At 43.1% G+C, this 24,293-nt stretch overlaps 1 protein-coding gene across 1 annotated transcript in view; it reads right to left on the minus strand.

The window, feature by feature from the left end:
* adgra1b (adhesion G protein-coupled receptor A1b) overlaps window positions 1–16,829 on the minus strand; it is a 145,261-nt gene extending 128,432 nt beyond the window's left edge. Inside the window, exons 1-2 of the mRNA XM_030070995.1 lie at window positions 16,044–16,829; window positions 2,668–2,739 (exon numbers count right to left, since the gene is read on the minus strand). Of these exons, the coding sequence (XP_029926855.1) occupies window positions 2,668–2,739; window positions 16,044–16,261 (290 nt within the window). The 5' untranslated portion in view covers window positions 16,262–16,829. The remainder of the gene's footprint in view (window positions 1–2,667; window positions 2,740–16,043) is intronic.
* Between the last annotated feature and the right edge of the window lie 7,464 nt (window positions 16,830–24,293).

Consider the following 24,293-nt stretch of genomic DNA (forward strand, 5'->3'; position numbering starts at 1 on the left):
ATGGGCTAGTGTCCATATGGGGAGATTCAGGTCATCCTCCAATACACAGGCACCCTCCATTAGCAGGACACGATCTAGTCTATGGAGGAAAAAAGCATGAAGAAGAGCACATTACTGCATGAAAACAGCATTCCCCGCGGGGAATACTAACACTGTGATGTGCTCTTGCTCTGAACATGATCTCTGAATGGATGGGGAACCCAGTGAAGCTGCATGGCGTTAATAACACCCTTTATCTTCCAAGATCTTTCCAGAGTCTGACAGTAAGGAAAAGGGCGCTCAGGCTTAGCCCACTATAAATTATATGTCTTTGCTTTCGTCCACTTATTTACTTAACAAGGCCCAAAAACAGTGATAGTGACATCTACACTATTGAGTAAGCATATGCCTGTGACAAGTGTTGTCTTAATTGCATCAGCCTGTTACCCACATATACAAGTTCTTGGGTAGATATCAAGAACTTTATAGTTACTTTTAAAAGCATTTCAACATTGTCACCTAAAAAAAAAAAAGAAGTCTGGTGTGCTTTTGATCATTTTGTGTTTTGATTTTGACATCCTGCTGATGCTTTATGACAATAATACCTATCCATTTTCAAAATTCTTAGTGTTCCCTGTCCACATCATGAAATGTATCTGCTTTGTGTGTATTCAAAAACATCCTTTTTTGACAATTGAACATTCTTGCCATGGAGGGCTTCCTGCTTCATGCCTACAAACAGAGCCATCACTATTTTATTTCTGAACCAGCATCATATTATTTCCATTCAGTACAGAGAACCAAGGAGAAAGAGGAGATGCTCTGTGAACTACACAATGCCAGTCCCCACGCCCACCCATCAGGTCTGTTTGCTTGCTTATGTCTGCATTAAAAACACAGGAGGCTGTTATAGCCACCAGCTGAAATCCCATGAAAACATCAGGTAACGCCTCTAACCCCAGTGCGCCAGTGGTGATAATAGACCAGCCCATCGACAGTACATCGGGTCCTCAGCTGCAGCGCAAGCGGCACAAACACACACACAAACATTACGCCTGTCAATCACCTGCCAACGCACCACAGCCCTGGGCAGCAGACAGCCAGCCAGCCAGGCTGACAGTCAGTCAGTCAGTTGGGCCAGACGAGGGAACAGCTGGCCGCCGCTTTCGACTCGCTGAGGGTACCTGCTTTGGCGCCCACTGCTAGCGACAAAGCCATCTCTGCCAAATGCTACATCTGGCAGGATGGATGGAAAGGTTGTACCAAGGGAATGAGGGGAAGAAGGGGACAGAGAAAGCAAACCGCTGGTCTGAGAGGTCAACAATCAGCTAGGCCTATTTCAATATCCGAGAAACCCTCTGCTGAGTGTCCTTAAAAGCCTAGCAGTCATCTCTTCATCAATCCAGTGCTGCTGGAGGATGAAGGTGGAAAGGTTTAATGACACTAATAAGGCCTAGCAAGACAGATGACATCATTCTATAGGTCGACCGGGGACAGATCCAACCAAAAAGGAAAGGAAGAGGAGCAGAGTTATTCCTCTGACATTATTCCAATCTGAAATTAACTGTCAAGCAGTCAGGGAGACAGAGCCAGACTGACTTTAATAATATTCAAAGAAGTCACTACTGCCTGTGTGTGTGTGAGAGAGAGAGGGAGAGGAAAGCAAGAGGGGGGCAGGGGCAAGTCTTTAATGATTTTCTATCAGAACTAGAAGAGCACACTCAGTGGAGTGCAGATCTCCGCCAGGCATGTTGTCCTACCTTGGTATGCAAATCTGGACAGGAACAATTCCAAAATCCAATTCCTTAACCCTTTTTTACACCAGGAGAAGGGAAAATACAGAGACACTGCCTGCATATGTCCCCTTCTCCAGTGCTCAGACGTGTGCGAAGAACCAGCCGAAAGGTAAGCATTAAATTGCGGTATAAAACAAGTTTTGTAAAATAAAATAACAGGCTGATAGGCCCAGTAGTATGTGAGATTAGCTGCAGACAGATACACACACACACAATACACGACTAAGAGAAAATTTGAAGTACTGCCTACATATCTCTCCGTCTCTGGTGCTCACACTTAGGCTGATAGGTCCAGAAGTAAAGACAGATACACACCACCAAACACATGATCACCGTGATAATTATCCAGCAATCCACTCGTTCTGATTCCTCCCACACTCTGATTTCCTCAGCCATCATCAGTGAATGTCAGTGTCACCATCAAGTAAAGAAGCGGTGATCACCGGGCCGGACGGAGGCGACTGCAATCAATAGCTGACCCCAGGGGGACAGAGCTGGAAGGATGAGGGAAGCCGTCATAACGCTCATCATCACGCCGTGCATATACACACCTTGGGGACATCTCCTATGACGTGAGATTCATTGACACAGGCTCTGCACAGTTACTCACACTGCCAAAGTCCCTAACTTGCAGTACGTAAGGCCTTCATATGACGCCATATATTATCTCTTTTAGACATTTACTGTGGCAGCTGGGGTTAAGTATGGTGACTGGAGGGTGAAAGCCATTGGTAATGGGCTAGCCTCCTGCAGTGTAAACCTGACAAAACATCCACCAATTCCCGTGTCCCCTCGCCTCGTCCCTGAAACAGTGCAATGCTGCTCCTGTGATGACAGCTATTAGGGCTCTGGGGAGGACAAACAGTGAAGAGAGCTCGGCGAAAGTACTCACAGTTTTTCCAGGGCAGCCAGGCCATAGAAGGAGCCATTCCTCAGCAGAGAGATCTTGTTGTTACTCAGGTTCCTGTTTTGGGACAAAGAGGTGGAGGGCAAGCAGAAAAAAGTGAGCACACTGAAGGGGGGAAGGGGCATAGATTTGTAAATACCACAAAAAAAAAAAACACATCAGTGGGTAATGGCTCAGTCAAATAAATTATCTCATCTCGTCGATAATTTGGCACGAGATACGGATTTATCTCTGATTAGATTGCAGCTGTAAATTTCTCACCCCGGCTGAGTTTCTGTCTTATTTATGTCCGTTAATGTTTAAGATGGGTAACCCCTCCCACCCTCCTCCTCATCCCCAACCCCAAGCATATACACTCACACACTCATGTCTAAATATCGTCCTTATAGAGGAGCTAAATGGAGCGCCAATTCAGCACAATTCAATCATCCTTTGCTCGCGGTCTAACAAATCAACAAACAAATCAATGAAATGCACCACGGGGATCTTAAAGTGATAGATGAATATTCAGATGTGATGCAGTGCCTCCATTTTGATCATTTCAGTGACAGCAGTCAGTGCATTTCCTTTTTTGGATGAGATACGCCGCCGTGGTGAATGATGAAATGAGAGTATATCTTGTCTAAGAGAGGGTATTTGTTTGGCAAGAAAGGGAAAGTAGTTCTTGGACAGGATTTCCAACTGGGGGTGTTACCGGCAGGCACACACACACACACACACACTGTCACAGGCAGGCAAACATACACACACATACTCACAGGCACAGGCAGGCACACACATATACAAACACACACACACACACAGCCAGGCAGACACAGTCACAGGCAGGCACACACACACACACACACACACACACACACAATATTGTCACATTATTCAGCACACTGGGCCTATGGGGAGACTTTGGCTTTCCCTCCAACCTAAACACACCACAGCAAAAACACAGACAAGACTCCAATCACAAACAAACATACACGCGTGCTTGTATTGCTATACTTGTGCTGACCCTCCACTGACAACAGTCATTCGTCGTCCCTTAATGTTTACCTTAATACTCGACACGACATATCTAACAGGGCAGGGTGTTGGCACATCATAATACAAAAAAAAAAAAGAAAAAAAGAAATCAGAATTGACAAACTGCATAAATCGAGCTCAAAGTGCAACCTACAGCGTAACACCTTGGTAGACTAATGAAATATACAACATATTATATAAATCGACAAACAAACTAATTCAAAATTCCAATTCTAATTTATTAAAAGAGAATAAGCAAAATGCTCTTATACTCACATAGGTCTCACATACTCACATAGGTCTATACACTCTTTTTTAAACACCTTTACACACATTTACTGCATTGATTTAATATATATTTGCATTGACTTAATGTATATTTGCTCTTTTTTGTTGTTTTGTTGACATTTTTTCTTTTTTTTATGTAATCAAATTTTGAGGTGGGATTCTCTTATAAGCCCCTAGGGGTTTTCTGTATCTCACCTGCACAATCTATTGTTATTTCATTCTTGTTCTGATGTTTTGCTTTTATTGTGCAAAAATAAAAAATTAAAAAATTAAAAAATAATGCAGTGGACTACCGTGTAGATGTCTTAACTTTATATGAAAATGAACTGCATAAATGCTACATATCAATGCAAGGGGTTAGAGGAGCAATACAGCATTACAAAAAATAACATTGCAATACTTAACCTTAATCTTTATGGTAACCTACACCTAATCCTAACTCAAAGTTCACCCCTTCAGAGGTAGAGATGACAAAATGTTCATTTTCCTCACATGAAATATAGGAGCACTAACACACACACACGCACACATACACTCATATACAGGCTGGTGTTTTGTTGGGAAAATCCCAGAGAGACTTGTTAGACCGTATAAGACCTGTGTTACCTGCTGCTCAGGTGGAAGAGACATTTCAGGCTGGAAATCCACTGGACTCAGCCACCCAGCTAATAGCTACCACTGTTTGTCCAGTCTGACCCTAACAAACTGACACACACGCCCCTTTAAGCCCCAACACTGAAACAACAGGAGCTGCATCAGTACAGCGGTCCACATCCGAGGTGACTTCAGCTCTGAGGTCACGGCATTTACAGGTTTGGATCAAAAGAGGCCTTCGTTTTACCTTTAGAAACAAAATAATTTGTTGTTGTTGTGTTTGTTGTTGCTGCTGTTGTTGATGTACATGAAGGGTCTTGATGTTTCATGCTGCTTGTTGCTTCAAAGGTTTTTCCATCCTGGCAAAAACAGAATTCTAGGGAAGCACTGACTATGACGGATTTTTTTTAAAATTAGAATTATTACTTTATTGTATTGCATTGTATTGTATTGTTCCTTTACATGAAAATTAAAGAAAAAATAAATACAAATTTAAATAAATAAGAATTAAAGATTCTTATTTGCATACTTTTGTACAGAGTCATCTCAGTGGAATAATCTGTCATATTTTATCAGTCAGGCAACAAGCATAGAAAGTTTTAAAAGGCGACTGAAGATGAAAATATCTAATTTCTATTATTTGGTTTTATAAAACATACACATTTACCAAGTATGGTTATAGATGCAGCTGTTAGTACAGATATGTGTGTGCAAACAGTGTGTACATATCAGCATGGGGTTGTGCATAATGTATATTTTATGTGTACATAGCGAGGATTGCTTAAAATTTTACATGGTTATTGAAATGGTGTTGTCATGTCTATAATGTAATAATTAGGATTGGGGATGGGTGGGTGGGGGGGTAATGTAAATATATTTATGTATGCATGTATGTATAAACATGTGTATAAAGTATATTTTTAAAATGGACCCCAGGAAGTGTAGCTGTTGTGCTGTAACAGCTGATCGAGATCCAAAGAAACAACAAACAATATCAGGACACAACATCTGAAATATAAAATGAGCTGAGTTCTCATATGCAGTCATGCGAAATGTTTTGCTTTCCCTCTCCTCACACACACACACACACACACACACACACACACACACACATGGAGAGAGGCACACACACACACACAGTTCTGTAAGGAAGTGCAAGCTACAACTAATGATTTATATCACGCTTATTCTACAGCCTACATTCACATCATTTTAAATACACCTCGGATGGCATTTCTGGATTTCATATCTGCTAAAGTATTGATTGCTCCAGCCAGGTCTTAAATCATCCGCCGCAGAGCTGTCCTGTCTCCGTGACGTTGTGGGTTAGTGCGCGGCCACATGATCTGCGAGCGATTTGCAGGGACGAGGGCCCTGCTTTGCATGTGCAATGCTGCATATCTCCTGTCAGTGTGCAATCCCACGCATCGCACACACACACACACACACACATGCATGCACATTTGCACAAGGTCATATCCCTCCGTCGTCCTCTTTCAACAAGGTTGTTCGTTCACTTCTAGGAGTGATGGCGTCTGGTTTGGAAAGACACGGGTAATTGGGATGTGTCACCCGTCCCCTCCATGATGACAGGGCACTGGTTATGCCTACAGGGAATGCGTCCTCCATTCTAACCCCGGGATTAAGCCTAGGGATCCCACAATGCATTGTGCTGAAGAGGCAAATTGCTGGACAAACTGCTAGCGGAGCAGAGCGGAAGTACTTAGATTGGAAATGTCATGGTGTAGGACTCACACGGTATACACACAGGCGTGCAAACTAGTCATAAAACAACAAAAGGAAATGAATCTTGAGTCCATTTGGTCATAAAAACATGAAATTTGATTTTTTTTTTCTCACGGTCAAAGCTGACAGGGTGAGATGTTGTGGTACGCTGGTGCACAAAATGCTAATTTAGCACTTCTGCAAGCCGATTTTGTTTCTTAATCTATGTCTGTTTGTGAATATTCTCTGCAATGAAAGTATCTATCTTTTTCCACAGTGATAAGAATTGTCTTGGCAGGAAAAGCGGGAGCGCAAGATAGGAAGTCCCCTCTCCTCTGTGTCCGACGGACGGACACAGAAAACCATTGTCAGTAGATTCGTGTCAACATCTAAAACTGTATTTACTCTCTCTCCCAACCGCATGCCTCGGAGGATATCACGTCTCAATCATCAGGAATTCTACAATTCAATACTTTTCCACAATAACTGTCCCATCAACTGAGAGGATCACTTTTCAGTTTTAAATATTTATTCAAACAGAGGACTATTGGCTAAATCAATCAGGACACCTAACGTCTGTGGGAAAGGGCCGTAAGACTCGCAGAGGACCGCGGGTGTCCAAACTGACTAAACAGCCGTTCATATGGACTTTTATTGTTGCTGATTTAGACATCAATATTCTATTGGGTCTCTGTCAGCTTGGATTCATCTTGACATAAAGCTCTTCGAAGGCTGAAAACTCCAGCAGACATGAGCCAGTATGGAGTCGACTGGTTACAGCGAGAAACTACCTCGAGGACAGAGCGGGTCAATTTTGCAATATGGAACAGGCAGGCTTATTTTCGCAAAAAGTGACACCCATCATAATAGTTTCTGTTGCAGTGGCCAGGCAGGGTATATTATATTATTTTCAGGGCCAAAAACCTCAGCAGCTTATTTCCACCGTTGGTGTGAGGAAGCAAAGGTGGTCAGTACTGAGATCATGGGATCCACGGTGCTGTCACTGTGTTTTGTCCCAGGCTTCCCTCCTGTTCTCCGGCCGTCTACACCTCCCTCTTTGGACAGACATCCCACTCAGGGACAGGCAGCCTCTGTTTGTGCAAACTCAAGCGTGTCCTGTGCTCTGTGTGTGTGTGTGTGTGTGTGTGTGTGTAGAGGAAAGCTGTTGCTTGCCGACCCCCGCATGCCTCTCTCAGGTCTCTGCGTAATGTCCAGGAAATCACAGGCAAAACAGAATTGTACATTATGTAAACAGCCCATGACAAACTTGTGGAGCATCCGTCCAGCTCTCTATTTACATTACCAATTATGTTCTCTGTGGATAAGCTGCTGCTGCTCGGTGAGTGGGGAGCGGGTAAATCCAACATTGTCTCTCTGGGAAGCAGCAAATGGTTTATGTCCAGTCCTGATCCGAACCCATTAATGGTTCCGCCCGATCCGTGAAACAGCTCGCAAACTTTTTATAGCGTTGTGGTTTGCTGTGGCTACTGTATCACCGCGTCTCGCCCAACCCTGTGCGTTTTTTAAATCGCTCAGCCACATCAGCCAGACAAAGCGATTGTGCAGCAAGAGGCACTTGTATTCAGCGAAAGAGAGAAGCGAATGTAGGAGAAAAAGAAAAATGCCTCAGATGTGTTAAAGATAAACTCGTATTTGTTCAAAATAATCACTTTGTTTTTCATCCAGTGAAACTGCTGTGTTTGCTCTGCCTAATGCTACCTCAGTTTTGCAACAGGCACTTTATGTTCCTGGTGGATTACTGATAAATGCTCAAGATGAAAACACAGTCTTTTTTAGATGAAGTGAGCACTATTTTACTGTCATCTCCACTTTTAAGGGAAACTGATTTTGATGCTTTTATTTGTGAACAGGGCTGCTTATTTACTTTTACAAAATGTCAGATGTAAGAATGACTGGGAAAGTAAATAATGGCATAATTTAATTGTACTTACATTTTACAATTATATACACACACCTATACACATATAGAGACTCTACAATGTATACAGGCCTTGGATCTTTGCTGGGGAGGAAATCTGAGTAACTGAACCTCCTAAAATTTGAACTGAACACCTCTGGTCTATGACATCGCTTACTGTGTTTTGCTGATTAGCGGTAACACGAAAGGCTTCAGCCCAAACCACAGCAAAACATGTGTGCTAAATCCACACAGAACGTCTTACCACATGACTTAACATCCAGTAGACAATGCCAAAACTTCATATTTCCCTGATATAGCATAAAGGTTTTGTTTCTGTATGAATCTGACATTTTTCGATTTTGGGATTATAAGGCTGCATCAAAGTAGTTTCAGGTCAGTATTAAGGTTTTTGTTTTAATGAGTTTATAAGCCCACAGCAGTAAACTAATATGAACTTTTAAGTTGATATTAGCACTTTTAGTGATTTATTAAACTCTATTAAATGCACATTTTGGCAACAATGTTGTTAAACCAATATGATACAAATAACTGTTTTACGATTAGAATGTCAGTCAGATCTCTAATCATAATTTCCTACAGACATTATTGGACCAGAGTGTTACGTGAAGTGGTTGAACTCAGCAATCAAGATTCATATCAATACATCTCCGGAACAGGAGCTCTGGCTTTCATTTTCCCTCCACGCCACAGCTGGGATATTTCTGTGAGGTCCAAATGAAAAGTCACCATTATAGAAGCTAGCCTGGCTGCCATACACCAGAGACATCCAACTATATTATTATAAAAGAACAGAAACAAAAATAGCTCAAACAGACTCCATCCAAGACACCAATCATAAAGACCAAGTGGAGTAGAGATCACAATGTGAACTATTACAAACATTTGGATTGACTGGCCCCAAGGTTTCCAGCCACTTCTCTTCAAACAGCCAAACCCTCTGTTATTCCAGAAGATCGAGTTACTAGGCACAGCTAACCAAAATAACATATTTCATATCTACTAACATTGACCTTGGATGGAAAACAGACATTGCTCAGGGGGTTGAAATAGGTATTAACGGAGATTCAAATAAGCTCTGGTTGACAGTTAACATATCTGCCCAGGGCACCGCCCTTCTGGACATTAGAGGGATTACACTGTGAAAAATACCTATCCTAAGTGGGGAAAAATAATTTCACTTGTTTCAAAGGCAAGACTTTTCTTGAATCAAATCTTGGCCGCAGCTTTAAAGAGTAATACCATTTTGAAAGTTACACTAAATGACTTGTTACAGATGCTAAATCAAAAAAGTCATTTGAGACATTAGTCTAATTAGCATTAATATAATGAGACCAGTGCTGAGAAGTTTGGCAGCCTCTAGAATGAATTTTGCAGGAAATCTGCTGCACTGCTTTACAGTACAAAGGGAGCCATTCTTGATGGTAGAGATGGGGAGAAGGATAAGCACCAAGCATGCTCTTTGCAGCGGGGCATTTATGGGAAATGAATTTCGAGAGCACTAACAATACCAGCAGGGTGACACAGAAACTATTGTCTCATCTTAATTACACCAAAGCATCAATATTAATTTAAAAATAAAATATTGGCGTTTTTGCATGTAACATCTTTTTTTAATATTGTTTACTTGGATTTTTTTTTTCTTTGCAGGGGTGATTCGGCAAGGCCTCTGTGCAGATCAGCATCCTGAAGCCTTGTAGCTTCATATAATTATTTGGCAGGCAGCATGAGCAATTCAGCCCACCAACCAATATATGAGATACAATCGCATAATATTGATGGGTTGAGGTGACTGAGCGGAGCAACATGTGAATGAGGTGTGCTGGCAATTTGAGTGACAAACAGACAAGCTCACACACACACACACACACACATGTACCCATACAGGCTCATACAAGCGCATAGTAACCGTGCACACACACACACACAGCAATTTGAGTGACACATGCAAGTGCACAAACACGCAGAGCTGATAAAGTGATGCAAGGCTCCTGTGAGACAGGGAGGGGAGTTAATATGCTTCCTACTGTGATCACACCCTGCAACAGAGACACGGTTTTAATCACCTTGTTTTACAATGAGTCAGAAAACAAGGGAAAAAACTCAGCACTGCCAGCATTCAAAGCCGGCCTTCCCCTGCACTCGCAGACTCATGACACTTTAAGTAACCTTGGTATTTACTCCGTGGTGAAGGGAGGAGGTAGGGATAGCAGACCAAAGAAGTATCCTTGGCACACACTGTATTTATCTTTACTTAATATTTTTAGACGGTAAGACTGGGTTTCGACACATTCTTGGTTTTTCAAGGCCAGTGCAATTTACAGCCACTTCCCTCCCCCAGCAGTCATGAACTTTTGATCACTGAGTCATTACTCTTTAAAGCAAAACTGATCAGCTGTTTCTTTAAAACCACCGGCTAGAGCGCGCTGCACTGACAAAGCCATTCAGACGGCCAATCTGAGGGCCAGCGGACCTGCACAATCTTTGAGTGATGTATCAATAAACGTCCACGGACAGCTAGCCAAAACCTTGACAAACTCCTAACCCTTTGCTGGTAGAAAGATTGAGTCAATACCTACTTATTAAGGAAAATGACTGTTTCTACCATGCAGCAACATTATGGATCAGCCCTGACCTCACGGTTCCTGCGCACACTGATAACACAAGGGCAAACGTTGGCGAGTTTAGCTGTCATAGATGGGAAAGTGCAGGGGATGTGAAAGTATTATCCCCTTTGGGGTTCTCGATGATTGATATTGGAGAGTGCACTCATCTAAAGATGAACCTTTCGCCTTTGTGTTAACCCTCAATATGGAGGGCGCTGGAGAAAAGTCACAGAAAGACCAACAGAACGAGGGAGAAAGAGATTGAGATTGGCGTTCCTGCTGGTAGCTTGAGATATTAGATACAACATGTTTTATCAGGGTCATTTGGGCTGTGTCTCCTTATATTAAAAGCTGGTGCTCTATATGTGTGCACGGTATTTCATGTAGGGCCTTTTTACAGCCTGAACATCTTTCACTTTTTCGGCCCTCAATGCTCACAGGGTTTGTCAGTGAAGTAATGCACAGGAGTATATGGACAGGCTATGTGTGCATGTCAATGAAATATTCATGCAGAAGTACTCAGAACTCTGAAGAGGGTAGAGCACAAACAGCACCTCAGCCGACAAGAAAAAAGCCCCCGAGGAATAAGAGGGAGAGAGAGAGAGAGAGAGCGAGAGAGAGAGAGAGAGAGAGAGAGAGAGGAGGGGAGAAAGAGACAGAGAGTTATATTTATAGATATACAGAAAAATAAGATGAGAGGATGCAGAAAGCCATTTTCCGAGAAGACAGAGGAAAGTGAAATACTTTCAGGCCCCTTAAGTTCACTCTACATTATACACACTGATCAGTGCTGACCTCCGACTATGTATTTATATAGATGATGCCATGGATGATATGGTATGCCGTCCACCTACAGGCTATAAGCACATTATTTAAATTCCACCAACGATTTTACGGCCGTGCAGCGAGTTGTTGCCCGTATTATCTCCCCATACTGAGGTGCTGTTGCTGGCATAATGAGTGACACGTTCTTAGAGTGGTTTGGAGCCAGCCATGGTCTTGTCCTGATCACTTCCCCGAGACACCACAAACAGCCCCTCCTGTCTGTCTCTAGGACGATAATGATGATGATGAGGGCCCACAGAACAGGCAACTGTATGCCAAACACCTCCACATCTGGCCCTGGCCCAGACCAAGTGCCCTCATTTTCTCCTACCCAGGCTCGGATACCAGGGGAGAACAGGAGACATCCAGGCTTTAGAGGAGCTTAGTCCGGTTTCTTCAGAGAGGATTCACAAATGCAAAAGCAGATCACTATCAGCGGCTGAAAGTCCAGTAAATAAGAAAGATAACTTCTCTCTTGCAACGCTGCAAAATTATTAAAATAGGAGGAGATTGGGCACTCTGTCAGTTTACAATGGGAAAACATAGGAAAAACATAAGACATGCTATCAACCAATCGCACTCGCAGCCATGCAAGTTTGATATTTACGACAGCTCGTACACGTCGGGGCCAAAAGCTCCACAACGTTGCAGCCCCATGACAAAATAAGCCCACGCAAGACAATGACTGTCGGCCTGCCTGACGCTGTGGAATTTGTGTTTTATTTTTGTTATGTTAAAAGAATCTCTACAACTCCACTCCGTGCCTGACATGGCTGCTGGCAATGACAAGTGCCGCCGCAAAACAAAATATCATCGTCTCGCTGTTTCTTGGGGCTGCAGATAGCGCATGCAAACAAGTCTCGGTGAGTGAAAAAAATGTCATTCTCTGGCACAAATGTCCTTCAGAACCACATTTTGCACTCCACGTTGCATACAATCGGACAGCGTCCCTACGTATGAAATGTAAACGATGGTACATGTGCCAGAACGTTAGCTATAGACAACTCCCCGTTCAAAGAGATAGGTCTTGTTGGTCATGATCCTTCTGCCCAGGGGCATTTCAAAAACACAACCTCAACACCCCGTCTCCTGATCTGTTTAAGAGTCTCTGCTTATGCTGCACTTCCTTGTGATGAAGCCTGACAGGCTCCGTGTCTCAGCAATGAAGAAGACGGCTGCAACCACGCATGGGTCAAAGAATACATGTAAATAAATCCCTGGTTTTGTTTTAGCCTGCATGATGATGATTACGAGTCCTAAAAACTAGGACAATTAAGAAAGTATCTATCAGTTTAGTTCACTGTGTTTTAAACCCCACGCATTTGGTAGACAAAGCAGGTTGAAATAAATGATACAGGTAATATGCAAATGCTTGGTGACCCAGCTCTGATTGCAACACAAAGGCACAGTAAGGGAGAACAGAGCAGCTGTAGTAGTCCAAGCTGTTTTCATTTTTCATTTATCTCTGGGAATCGCGTGCATCTCATTGCATGGAAAATCCAAAAGCTAAGAGACCCGCTTCAGGTGCTTGTTTAACATTAACTGTGACAAAGCAACAAGCGCCTCCCCCTCCAAACACTGTGTTGGTGGTTTTCTGTCACATCATTTCCGTCAGCCATCCTCAGCAAGCTAGCGACTCTTTTACCAAACACTTCCCGTCCCCAGTTTTCCAGCTTCCTCTCTGTCACGTCCCCTATTCCTCTAATGGCGCTTTCATTGCCTCTCCATGTCTATCTTCCATCTTCCCTCTATCCCCTTGTCTCTGTTACAATCTGTCTCTCCTCTCCCCTGGCCAGCGGTGTGTCCCCCTGTCAGAGCATTGCACGAGACAGGTGTCGGCTACAATCTCTGCTACTATTCTCTGCAGAGAGCCAGTGCCTCTGCTACAAGGCAGCGCTGAAACGATTACACCAGATAGGTCCCAAGGTCAACAGAGCTGTCAGGCCACGCTCCAAACTCCTCGACTCCGGGTCCCCCGTGGAACATAAGGAAAACAGGCGGAGGTGTTAATAGAGGGCATTCTGCTGCACGGCAACTGCTGGGGAATTACTGACACACTCACGCGTAGTTCATTTTCATTTCTCTTATTTATGCTAATGTTCTTTCATTTGCTTGTTAAGTTGTTTTTCATTGGCATTTGAGAGGCACTGCATTACTGCAGGGAATGTTCCTAATAAACATTTAACAGATATAATAAAAGGGGCAGTATACATAAAAAGACGAAAGTAACAAAACTCAATCTGCACCCTTGATTAGAGTTGACATTTGGATCAAGGTTAATATACTTAAACGTAATATACTGTACTTGAATTGACATTGAGGAAATGGGTCTACAAGGATCTCATTTTCTACGTAGGTGGTGAGGAGAGGAAAATGAAGAGACCACAGGGAGACATTTGGGAGATTTGTCGGGCAGCCTGCAGAGGAGATCGGTATGTGCACTTCCCTCTGATATATCTGTTTATTTGCACAGCACGTCTAAACAAAAGAGCAAGCCGGGAGGCCACTTCAGCTCGACAAAGGTCACATTTCCTAACGCAGGAAAACTGCTTCCTGGCCAGCTCGAGCCACGCTGAAGGACTCAGTTCACAAGGGACTAGGAATGACTAAGGAATTAGTCTATCTGAGTCAATTGCACAATTCTAATCATAGCATAGCGGACGGACTACCTCAAATTTGTTCAATTGAACTGAGCAAATAGTACAGAACTGAAAATGGATTCATCATGCTGTGACAAGACATGCTGTACTGCTTCACACTGTATCAGCACAGTTTGATTTTTTTTTTCTATATGCAGCACACATGTAGGCAAAACGGTAAGTCTCGGCCTAATTATATATGGAGACCACTTTCTAAATCAAACTTTGTTAATACCTGCAGGCTACAAAGCAGTGCCACTTTGAAGAATGCTGAAAACAAAAATGAAGTCTTTAACCATTCCCAATTTGGAGGAACAAAAGCACCCTGCCTACTTGGAAGCCAACGCTGCTCCAAATAAATTGCATAAGCAAAGTGCTCTCATTAATCAACTGTTTTCGTGGTTCAGAATGAATGGCTGGTTGTAACTTGTCAAGGGCCTTCGCATTTAGCATTAGCTTTTACAGTCTAAAGGCAGAACCTCAGGTTTCTTAAAATAAAACCATCTATTAATCTAGCAGTCAATCTCCACACCTGCAAAGGGGAGTGTGTGGGGAAAATTATCAACCCCTCAAGTGTTTGAAGTGCTATTTCATCTACAAAAGAGCACAGATGAATACTAAGGGAGCTCTCTCAAAGTCCCTCTCTGAGCACAGAATCTGTTTGAATAACTTTGAATACAATGCAAATAATTTCCCAGAAGAGTGAAAGGCAAAAGATTTGTGCCGATGATAATACAACATGTACACTAAAGAAGGGACCGATGTAGCTTGCACGACAGCAGCGGTTTCCAGTGTGTGATTCAGAGTTTATACCTGTGGTCCGCAGCACCATGGGGAATAGTTTTATTCTACCATTATTTCACTCAATAATTCAATTAAAAAGCACAATGAGAGAATGCATGAGGAGGACTGTTGAAATCTAATTTGTATTCCTCCTGCTGTTGTTGACACCCCTCCTGTAATTTGGACAGTGATATGTTTCGGCACAAAGTCACATGTAGGATACTTTTTTGTCACCATAAGACACACACACACACACACACACACACACACACACACACACACACTGTTGTACTGTAAGGTACTTTGACCACCTCTGGTATCACTATGATTATTATAATATTATAAAATACTCACAGGACATTATTTTGTGTGGTATTATTCTCTCTTCAATATTGACACAAAGCTATTAAATTGTCTTAATTAGCTGTATTTTTTTTAATCCGATACAATAAGTGTAATATTCCTTTATTCCTTCATTTTATATAGTTTACCCACTGGTTTTGATAAGAGATTGTGTTGTATACCTGTAGAATTTATTATGAGTTTCCAATGACCTGGCTGAAAGACAAAGTGATGAATTATGTCACTGCCAGTGGACAATTTATGGAATCAATTCATCATTTTCTCTGCTCTTGTCAATGCATTTAGCCCAGTGGTTCCCAAACTGGGGTCCTGGGGACATCCAGTGGTCCTCCAGGGAGTCCCAGGGGTTCCCCGGCAAAACAGAAACGGTTAATCTGACTATTATCTCATTAAATGGCAGTATGTCTGAGAATGGCTTATCTAGTCATCTCGGGATTATGATCTTCAACAAATAAATTAAATATTTAATCATAAACAACTTTGAAAATCGTTCCACATGGGTTGGTGGTCCCTGGGTCAAATGCTGGCCCCTGACGTGTGTCTACATGGGGGGAGTGCGAGCGCCCTGATGGAGCTACTTACAGGGAGACTGTTCTGTTGGGTAAAAAGCTGGGCTGCAGGGTGTCCATTAAGTCCACATCATCACACACCACTTTGACCCGGACGTGCTGCCTGCTCAGCTCCTTGGACCGCTCAGCCGAGCAGTGACAGCTGTCAACGATGAGGTCGGGACAGTTTCTGTTGCTCAGGCTGGACTCCCACAGCCCAACGATTACGCACAGCAAACTCAGCACTCTCATGGTGGCCTGGGCTTTCAAACGGCGAACGCTCCTTTCAAGTTATGTCTTCCCAGTTTGTGTGACAAGTCGAGACCATTTCACATCGCCGTGCTCTGCCTGTAAGGTCCGGAGCGAGTTGCAGTCCGAGTCCAGCGCCTTGTGGGTCACCTGCAGCGTGGCTGTAAAGTTTCAGGGCTACCTTTGCGACTGAACCCGTGACAGACGTAAAGCGTTTGGTCTGTGAAATCTCGTATCTTCTCCATGTTCTGTCATCTCTGTCAATTCCGCAGGATTATGAGTTCTCCAAGCTGTCCACGGTGTTGTAACAAGCGGAGGTAAAACTTTGAGCGGCACGCTTTCAAAGTCCGAATAAAACGGCAAACTGCGCCGTATACCTTCCAGGAGACAGCAGTGATAAAGTGAGAAATCGTTCACCGTGGTCCAGTAAAAAAGCGTCTAATATCCTCATAACTGTAAACCGTGTTGTCAACAGGTTGCGCGTTGATTCTCATCATCCACTTCTTGCGTCCTTGGACTTGTTGCGCAGTGTCCAGAAAGTCCCTCCCCGCCGAGTCCCACACGGGCTGCAGCCTGAGCTGAGGTGCACACACAGCAGGCCACAGACACGCACCAGAGAGGGAAGTCCCATTCCCACTCTGAGAAGACACTTGTTGATTTTACAGTACGAGCTGCGATAAGGAGCGAAATAGCAACCACTGAATGAAGCACCAGTCACATTAATTCCTCCTGCTGCTCGGGAGCCGCTGGTGATACCGCCTACCGGGGCACCTGGGGATACCCCGGTCCAGTCCTGGGAAACAGTGGGCTGCAGCTCTGTGCACTGTCAAGTATGAATCCTCAGCCTCAAACCCAAACATTTACACTGCCTGATGAAAAGTGTTGCTGTTTGTTTCATTCTGTTCATTTACTTGGGAACAGCTGCAAATATCTGCTTGTATTCTGTGGCCTAAATAACCCAGAGTCCTTTGCATAAACATCTGAGTCTTCATCAGCAAAATCGCAACAGTATTCCTGCAATGTCTTTATCCATCCTTATAGTAAGCATTCATAGAATTTATTAACCCTAACCCTGTATATAATGATATTTATGTTATTATACTATGGTAGTTTATGCTCTTTTTTTCTCTTATGGTAATGTCATATAATAAATTCTTATTGTATATCTCTGGTATTCAATAATGAGTTTGTAGTGACCTTTGCCATATTATAGCACATTTTAAATCTCTTTTGTATCACTGGCATATGGTATTGGCAATTTAATATAATATAATATGATGTGACATTACATTATATAACACAGGCATGTACCTCTGACTTGATATTTGTATAGCAGAGTTAGAATTACCCTATAATTACTCTAGATATATTAATGAGAAAAATATAAATGCGCTACACACTGGAGTGTCATGTAAATGTGTGTAGGCCCCATGTTCTGTTTAAATTACCTGCAATGAGAAGCTGCTGAGGGCGTTAGTCAGTTAATGAGCAGAATGACATACCTGTAAACCTGACATTCATTTAAATAATGGCAATAAAATAAAGTATACCTGCTACCCGCAGTAACAAAACTCTGGAGATAATTAATTGCTTGCTTATTTATAACTGATGACTGAAAGTTTGACATATTTTGACATATTTCTGAAGCACCATATTTAAAAGGAAAAGTGAGCTTCATTGTAAAAAAAAAAAAAAAAAAGTATCATTTATCAGAGAGGTCTTTCAAACAGTTTTTATATTCTTCTGCACAAAAATGGTTAAAAGCAAGAACTTGAACAGGCTATTGTGTGAAACCCAAATACTGATATAACTGAAGAGGCTTCCCTTAAATGGCGAAAAAATGTGGTTTCAGCCTTTATTAACAGCATTATGTTCCTCTCAAGTCATTCCAATCAGAGAATGTAGACATCAGCCACTTGATGCCACTTGACACATAGACAATTCGGCTTGATGCCACACACAGACCAGAGCTGACTCTTTTTCACAGCGGGGGCTGGAGAGTTTGAACTGCACACACAATGTATGCAGTGATATCAATTATCCCTCATGGTGGCAGATCAAATGTAGAGCGTCTAGCCCCGGGGAGACAGAAGCTGAGACAGCTGGCTGGTTGGGCTCCCCAGGGCCGGGGCGAGGTGCTTCCCCTGTGTGTGCGCTGTGCTCTGCGCCAAATTCCTCCCTCATTATCCACATTGTCTCTGACACAGACCGGGAGCACAAAGGAGGATTTGAAGCCGCTCCCACTGACCCTGCAAGCAGCCCATGTTCCCTATTCTTCTCCCTGACAGGCAAACATGGACCTCATTCTCCCTACAGGAGGAGGCTACACAGGGCAGGACACATCCCTCCATCTCTGTTTATAGACATATGGAGGCCTTATTCTCCCCATATTGTGCTCCCCTGTCTTCCCCTCGGACTGTCACTCATGCTTGTTTACACAGATGTATATTTACCTTGTGCATGTAAGTAGGGAGGAGGATCCTCCCGCCAGCTGACCCCTGGGAAGCCAATGGAGAAGTCACACAGCACGTCTGACATCATAATTTGAAGTGATCCATCTTTAATGGAGTCAGCGAAAGCGTTTCTTTGGATGTGGGCCATCTCTGTTCACTGGGCTACTTGTATGGTCTTAATGTAAAACAGAGCCTTTGCACAGACAAGCTGTCCTATAAATGTTTTCTCTCTGGCAGGGAGGAAATCTCACATTGACAACCAGTTGTTCAGATGGGATATCTAACCAGGGCAAACAACAAACAGCATTTGACCTATAAAATACTCAATGAAAATTTCAACAGCTTCATCACGGAGACAACTCCTCTAATCGGCAGTTAGTGTGGTAACTTGGCCAAACGACATATAAAGACTCATTAGTGCACAATGGAGCAATGAAGTCAATGGTATTGAACCACTGCAAACAGGCTTTTCTCTGTAGAGTTTGTTCTCATGTTTTCCCAGTCACTTTTCTGTCAGCCAGGGCTTGCGTTAGTGTTCCCAGCTCTCCATTATTACACGGTGACAGTCAGAGATGAATAGGCCACAGCGAGCGGGCAATCACAATCCTCACTAAATATTTACCTGCTCCGCTTGAAGAGACCAGAGCACCGGTGCAGCGGGATGACAGACTCTCTTTGTAACTTTGTGACTTTTGGGTTTCAGTCTCTTGGTATTTTTTTTTTTTTTTTTTTTTTTTTTTTTTTACATCTGTTCTCATGGGGCTCCTGCTATGTTCCCGATGTAGCGCCGTTAGCAGTTCTTTTGTCCTTTTGCATACCTGAGAGCTGGTTTCTGTTTTTGCAGTATAACCACCAGTGTGAGCTTTATCCAACGTGTGTGTGTGTGTGTGTGTGTGTGTGTTTGCCTGAGTAAAACCATCTGAGGATGAAGTGTCTCTTAGACAACAGTTCGACATGAAAACTCACATGTTAATTCAAAGCACCTAGTGTATACTTTTTGGACACATTTATTTCCATATGTGAATTGTCTTTTTACACATGGCAAATTACTGAATATTTCTCCCACATATAAAAACTTTAATATGAAACAAATTCATGAAAGACAAAAATCCTGGAATTTAAAGGGACTCTATACACAGCTATTTTTCCTTAATCACTATAATTCTGGAGACTTATCTTTATCATCCACCAAGATTTGACATTTTGTAACTAATAAAATTGAGTTTTAGGGGTTGCATTTACACAGTAATACATTACAACAGAGCTGCATTGCCCTTCACCTTATGGGGTAGAAATGTTGTCACAAATCTGGAAGGCCAAGCAACTGTCCAGCAAAGCGAAAATATCCCATTTGTTGGAACTGAAAGATCTAGAGTAGATCTAGCACTGCAACATTAAAACATCCATTGAGGATTGTAGTAGTAGAGCTGGTGTGTGATAGTGCATGGATGAGTAAAGAGGGCACAGGTCTGCTTTGCTAACTCTTGTCTCATCTGACATAACATGAGACCAGTAAGATAATCCTGGTTAAAACTGTGGATTTATATCCAGGAACAAAACAAAATGCGATGCAGAGGAGTTACACAAGAGGAGGACAACAGGTGCAGCTGAAGCCTGTCAATCAAATGAGGGTGGAGTGAATGAGAAAACGAGGTGGTGCTCTGACTTTTCCTTGTGAAAGTGGCTTTCCGAAATCAGCCGATCTGTATAATGAGGATTTTTACACCCAGTAACGAAAATAAAAACGATCCCTTGAAATCCCTTTAAGAGTTTTTGTGTCCACGCTTGGGTTATGAGGAGTGAAACAGGTTTATGTCACAAACCCGTGGAGTCATGACCTCTGTGAGATGTGAGACAGATGCACCGTCTTTTTTTTGTGATATGAATAACCCAGTCATATAGTAACCGTGCAGACGCAGCCCTCCTGACCCTCCGTGGGTGAACCTGTGCTTGTGGAAGCCGCAGTATGACGAAATGCGAGTGGGCACCGGGCACCTGTGACATGTATTAGCATGACACGGTAAACACAAATATGAGGCGATGGCTTTCAGCTAGCATAAAGCCTGGGAGATTTTGGTCAAGAAACGTCAAGTCAAATCAAGTCAAACATATTTATAAAGCGCTTTATAAACTGAACCATCACTTTATAGAAAACAAAGCGTATAAATACAGATAGAGGAAATGACGTTTTATATAGGGGGCACAATGTGAGTGTGTGTGTGTGTGTGTGTGTGTGTGTGTGTGTGACAGAGAGAGTGAGCATCTGAGATACTCGCTCTCTCTGTGTGTGAGTGGGTGTTTTTATGTGGGTGGGTGGGCAGGAGATGAATTCTTTTTTATGAAATTATATTTCTAATATGTATTCATGTTTTATTTTGTTCATTGCACATTGAGATTGCATTGTTTGACATGTGCTATATAAATAAAATCGACTACAAAAAATCTTATTGTATCTCGTGCACTGAACTATTTCAGACCCACAGTGGATGAATGACTGAAAGGGGTCCTGTGATGCATTTACCATCAATAAGCTAAGACATTATGAGGCTCACAGTAATAAGGTGCCAAGAGGATATGGGAAACCAGTGCTACTTTTAAACCTGAGAACGGAGGCCGGTGTGGTGCGAGCTGGCCTGTTGCTGTGCCTGCAGTGTACCAGCGGCAGGGTGGACCCACTGACCACCAACCACCAGAATACGACTCCACGGCTTCGATGAGGTTTTGGACCATGCGTAATGATCTAAACAGAGACTACTGAAACTAATCTTCTGAGGGCTCTTTATGAGACTGCGGGTTTGTTATTGCCTGTAGCCTCCACAGCTCTCTTTCACTCTGCCGTACTTGAGAATAAGCGCTGCATCAGGGCGCAGAACTTATGCCAACAACGAGTTTGAGCTACAGTCATTTTCACCTCATTTGTAAACTGGGCACATGGCAGCTTTTCAGTGTATTGTTTTCCAGGGAGGCTGCGGACAATAAGACAAGAGTATTTTCATTTGTAATCACTTTCCCCTCAAGTCTTGTGAAGGCGTTGCATATAAACTCCTCTCTGGCTTTCACGTCTCAATGCAATCATCATGAAACTCCATCATCTCAGTCGTTTATCATCATTAGCTTTGACGGCAATTGCTTTGTTTTTGTTTTGCAAGTCCTCAACAATAAGTCTGACACAAATAAAAGCTATTTCGGCGCAGAATGCTCCAAGGCCATTCGTCCTTGCTTTTATTTCGTTGTTTTGATGCAGAGTATTCTTGGAGAGACAGGGAATCTGGTGCCCTGCTCTGCGGCGCAGCAGTGAACTTGGCCTTATAAGTATTCTAGTCTCCATCCATAATCCGGCCCGCGTGAGCTGGGACCGAATGAGGAGATGAACTCCCATGGGAACATTTCCTAGCAGGGGTGGGGGAGGGGATGGACACTGCAAAAAAAAAACAAAAGAAAAAAGAAAAGAAAACTCATCTCAACAAGGCACTTTATAATCATTTTTTTTTCCACAAAAAATGAAGCTGGAACAAGAGCAACAGGGTGTAATAGTTTCACATTGCTATTAGAGCTCACCTTGTTTCTCACTCTAAACAAGAGATAATGTCTTGAAATACAGCAGGCTGCTTTTTTGTTTAAGGATATATTTTCTCTCTTTTTTATTTATTAAAAAAAAATAAGACCCTTACACTGGACTAGAGAATGACTTATCTCTATTGACATTTCTTGCAGTGGGATAAAAAACAAAACATTTTTGTGCTGCCCTTTACATGTCGTCTGAGTTATTCTGAGGTTGTCTGCATTTCTGTTGTGCCATCTATTTCATAGAGCTGGGAAAGGGCAGAGTACACACATACATGGACACACCACACACACACACACACACAGAGAGAGACACACACACAGACACCGTACACCACCAGACTTGTGCAAAGCAGTGTTGCGTCGCTCCCACCTGTGTGATCCAGCCGAGTCACAATGCTACGTCTTATTGGATGGAAAAAAACAAAAAAAACAAAAAAAAAGGAGGGGGCGACTACATTGTATTTTTCTTTAGAGGATGAGCTAATGGGATTTCATACATCGTTTCACTGACTTGCCCCTGTTTACAGCACAAACAATGAACAGGAAACAGAAAAGCCAAAACATACTAAAATGAGCAATCTATTGCCGGGGCATGTTGTAGACTTGTTTAAAACAAAGGTGTATTGTCTGATGGGATGATTCTAAAAACAGCCCTGGGGTGGCTTGTGTGTGAACTGTGACCCCGTGATAGCTGTAAACCCAGAATGGCAAGGGGTAACAGGCAGGGCATCCCTCGCCTTGTCTATCGCACCCGTTTCTGCAGCATAATTGCCACTTGTTCTCGGTGGTGAGATAGGTCATCACCAAGTCAGCACTGAAGCTCTCCCACAGCAGAGATTTCACGCCATTTTATCTGCCTGTCAACAGATCTCTCTCTCTCTCTCTCTTTTCTCTCTCTCTCTCTCTCCCACTTCGCCATGTGTCTCCTCTATTAAAAGGACACGCTTTGGCTCTTTCTAGAGATGTCTTCTTCATAGTTGCTGTGAGAGGCTTACGGCTGGTCCCTTCGGAGAACGCGTGCAAGTGAGTCTAGGCCCCGCTCAGTTCACCCGCGCTCCACTACAGTCTGCACCCAGTAAGTGGGTCTTTTTTTTCTAACAATCTTTAATTCATTGAAAATCCACTCATCCTCAACGTGCCTCTGCCTGGCTTTCACAGAGAAACATCTCTTTCTCTGTTTGCCCTCTGCATCAAAGAGAATGAATCGGAGGAAATCAAGAAAGCATATGTCGCTCACCGCAGGAACCTCCAGCTAAGCCCTGCCTTACCGAGGGACACTTTGCCAGAAGAGTGAAGTAACACTGGGCTTTTTCGTGACACATTCTCTGTGATGTCTCATGGTTCAGATGTGCTGGTGGCCTTGCGCCCACCTCCCTCTGACTGTTTCATCCAAGCAAATGCTCGTGTCCCCCATCGAAACCAAGCTCTGAGCTCAGAACACTCTCTAATTGATCAAAACCGCTGATTTGGCTCATGTGGCTCGGCCTCCCCACTGAATGTTCCACCACTGCTCTGCCACAGCAAAGGCTGGGAGGATGCAGCGGGCTGCGGGCACAAGGGGGAGGGATGGAGCTGACATCGCCAAGAGAAACCATGCCCTCAAAACCAGAGGGTCATACATGGAGCATTCCCACATGATCTAAAACGCAGGTAGCCTTGAACAGCTGGGTTCATTAAATCTGAGGGCTTCTGTGAGAATAAAAAAAAAAAAAGACAAAGTTATTCTCACTCAGTATGGGAAAGAATACAAGTGTGTTGGCAAGGACGGTGGGTTTAGTTGCCATGGTTTATGATCTGACTTGCTCAGGCTTTGAAGCTATTACAGACTCAGTTCCACAGCTGGAAAGCAGAGAGGCTATCATACCTACATTTCTCACTGACTCTATTACTGTTTGGCAAGGATGCACAGCTAGAAAAACCAACACCACAGTGTGGTGTACTCTGCAAAGAGTCACAAGGTTTTTCAGTTGTTAAAAAACCTTGTGACATCAGTGTTAGTGATTTCACTTGGACTG

Source organism: Myripristis murdjan, chromosome 15 (genome assembly GCF_902150065.1).
Source record: "Myripristis murdjan chromosome 15, fMyrMur1.1, whole genome shotgun sequence".
Classification (NCBI taxonomy): Eukaryota; Metazoa; Chordata; class Actinopteri; order Holocentriformes; family Holocentridae; genus Myripristis; species Myripristis murdjan.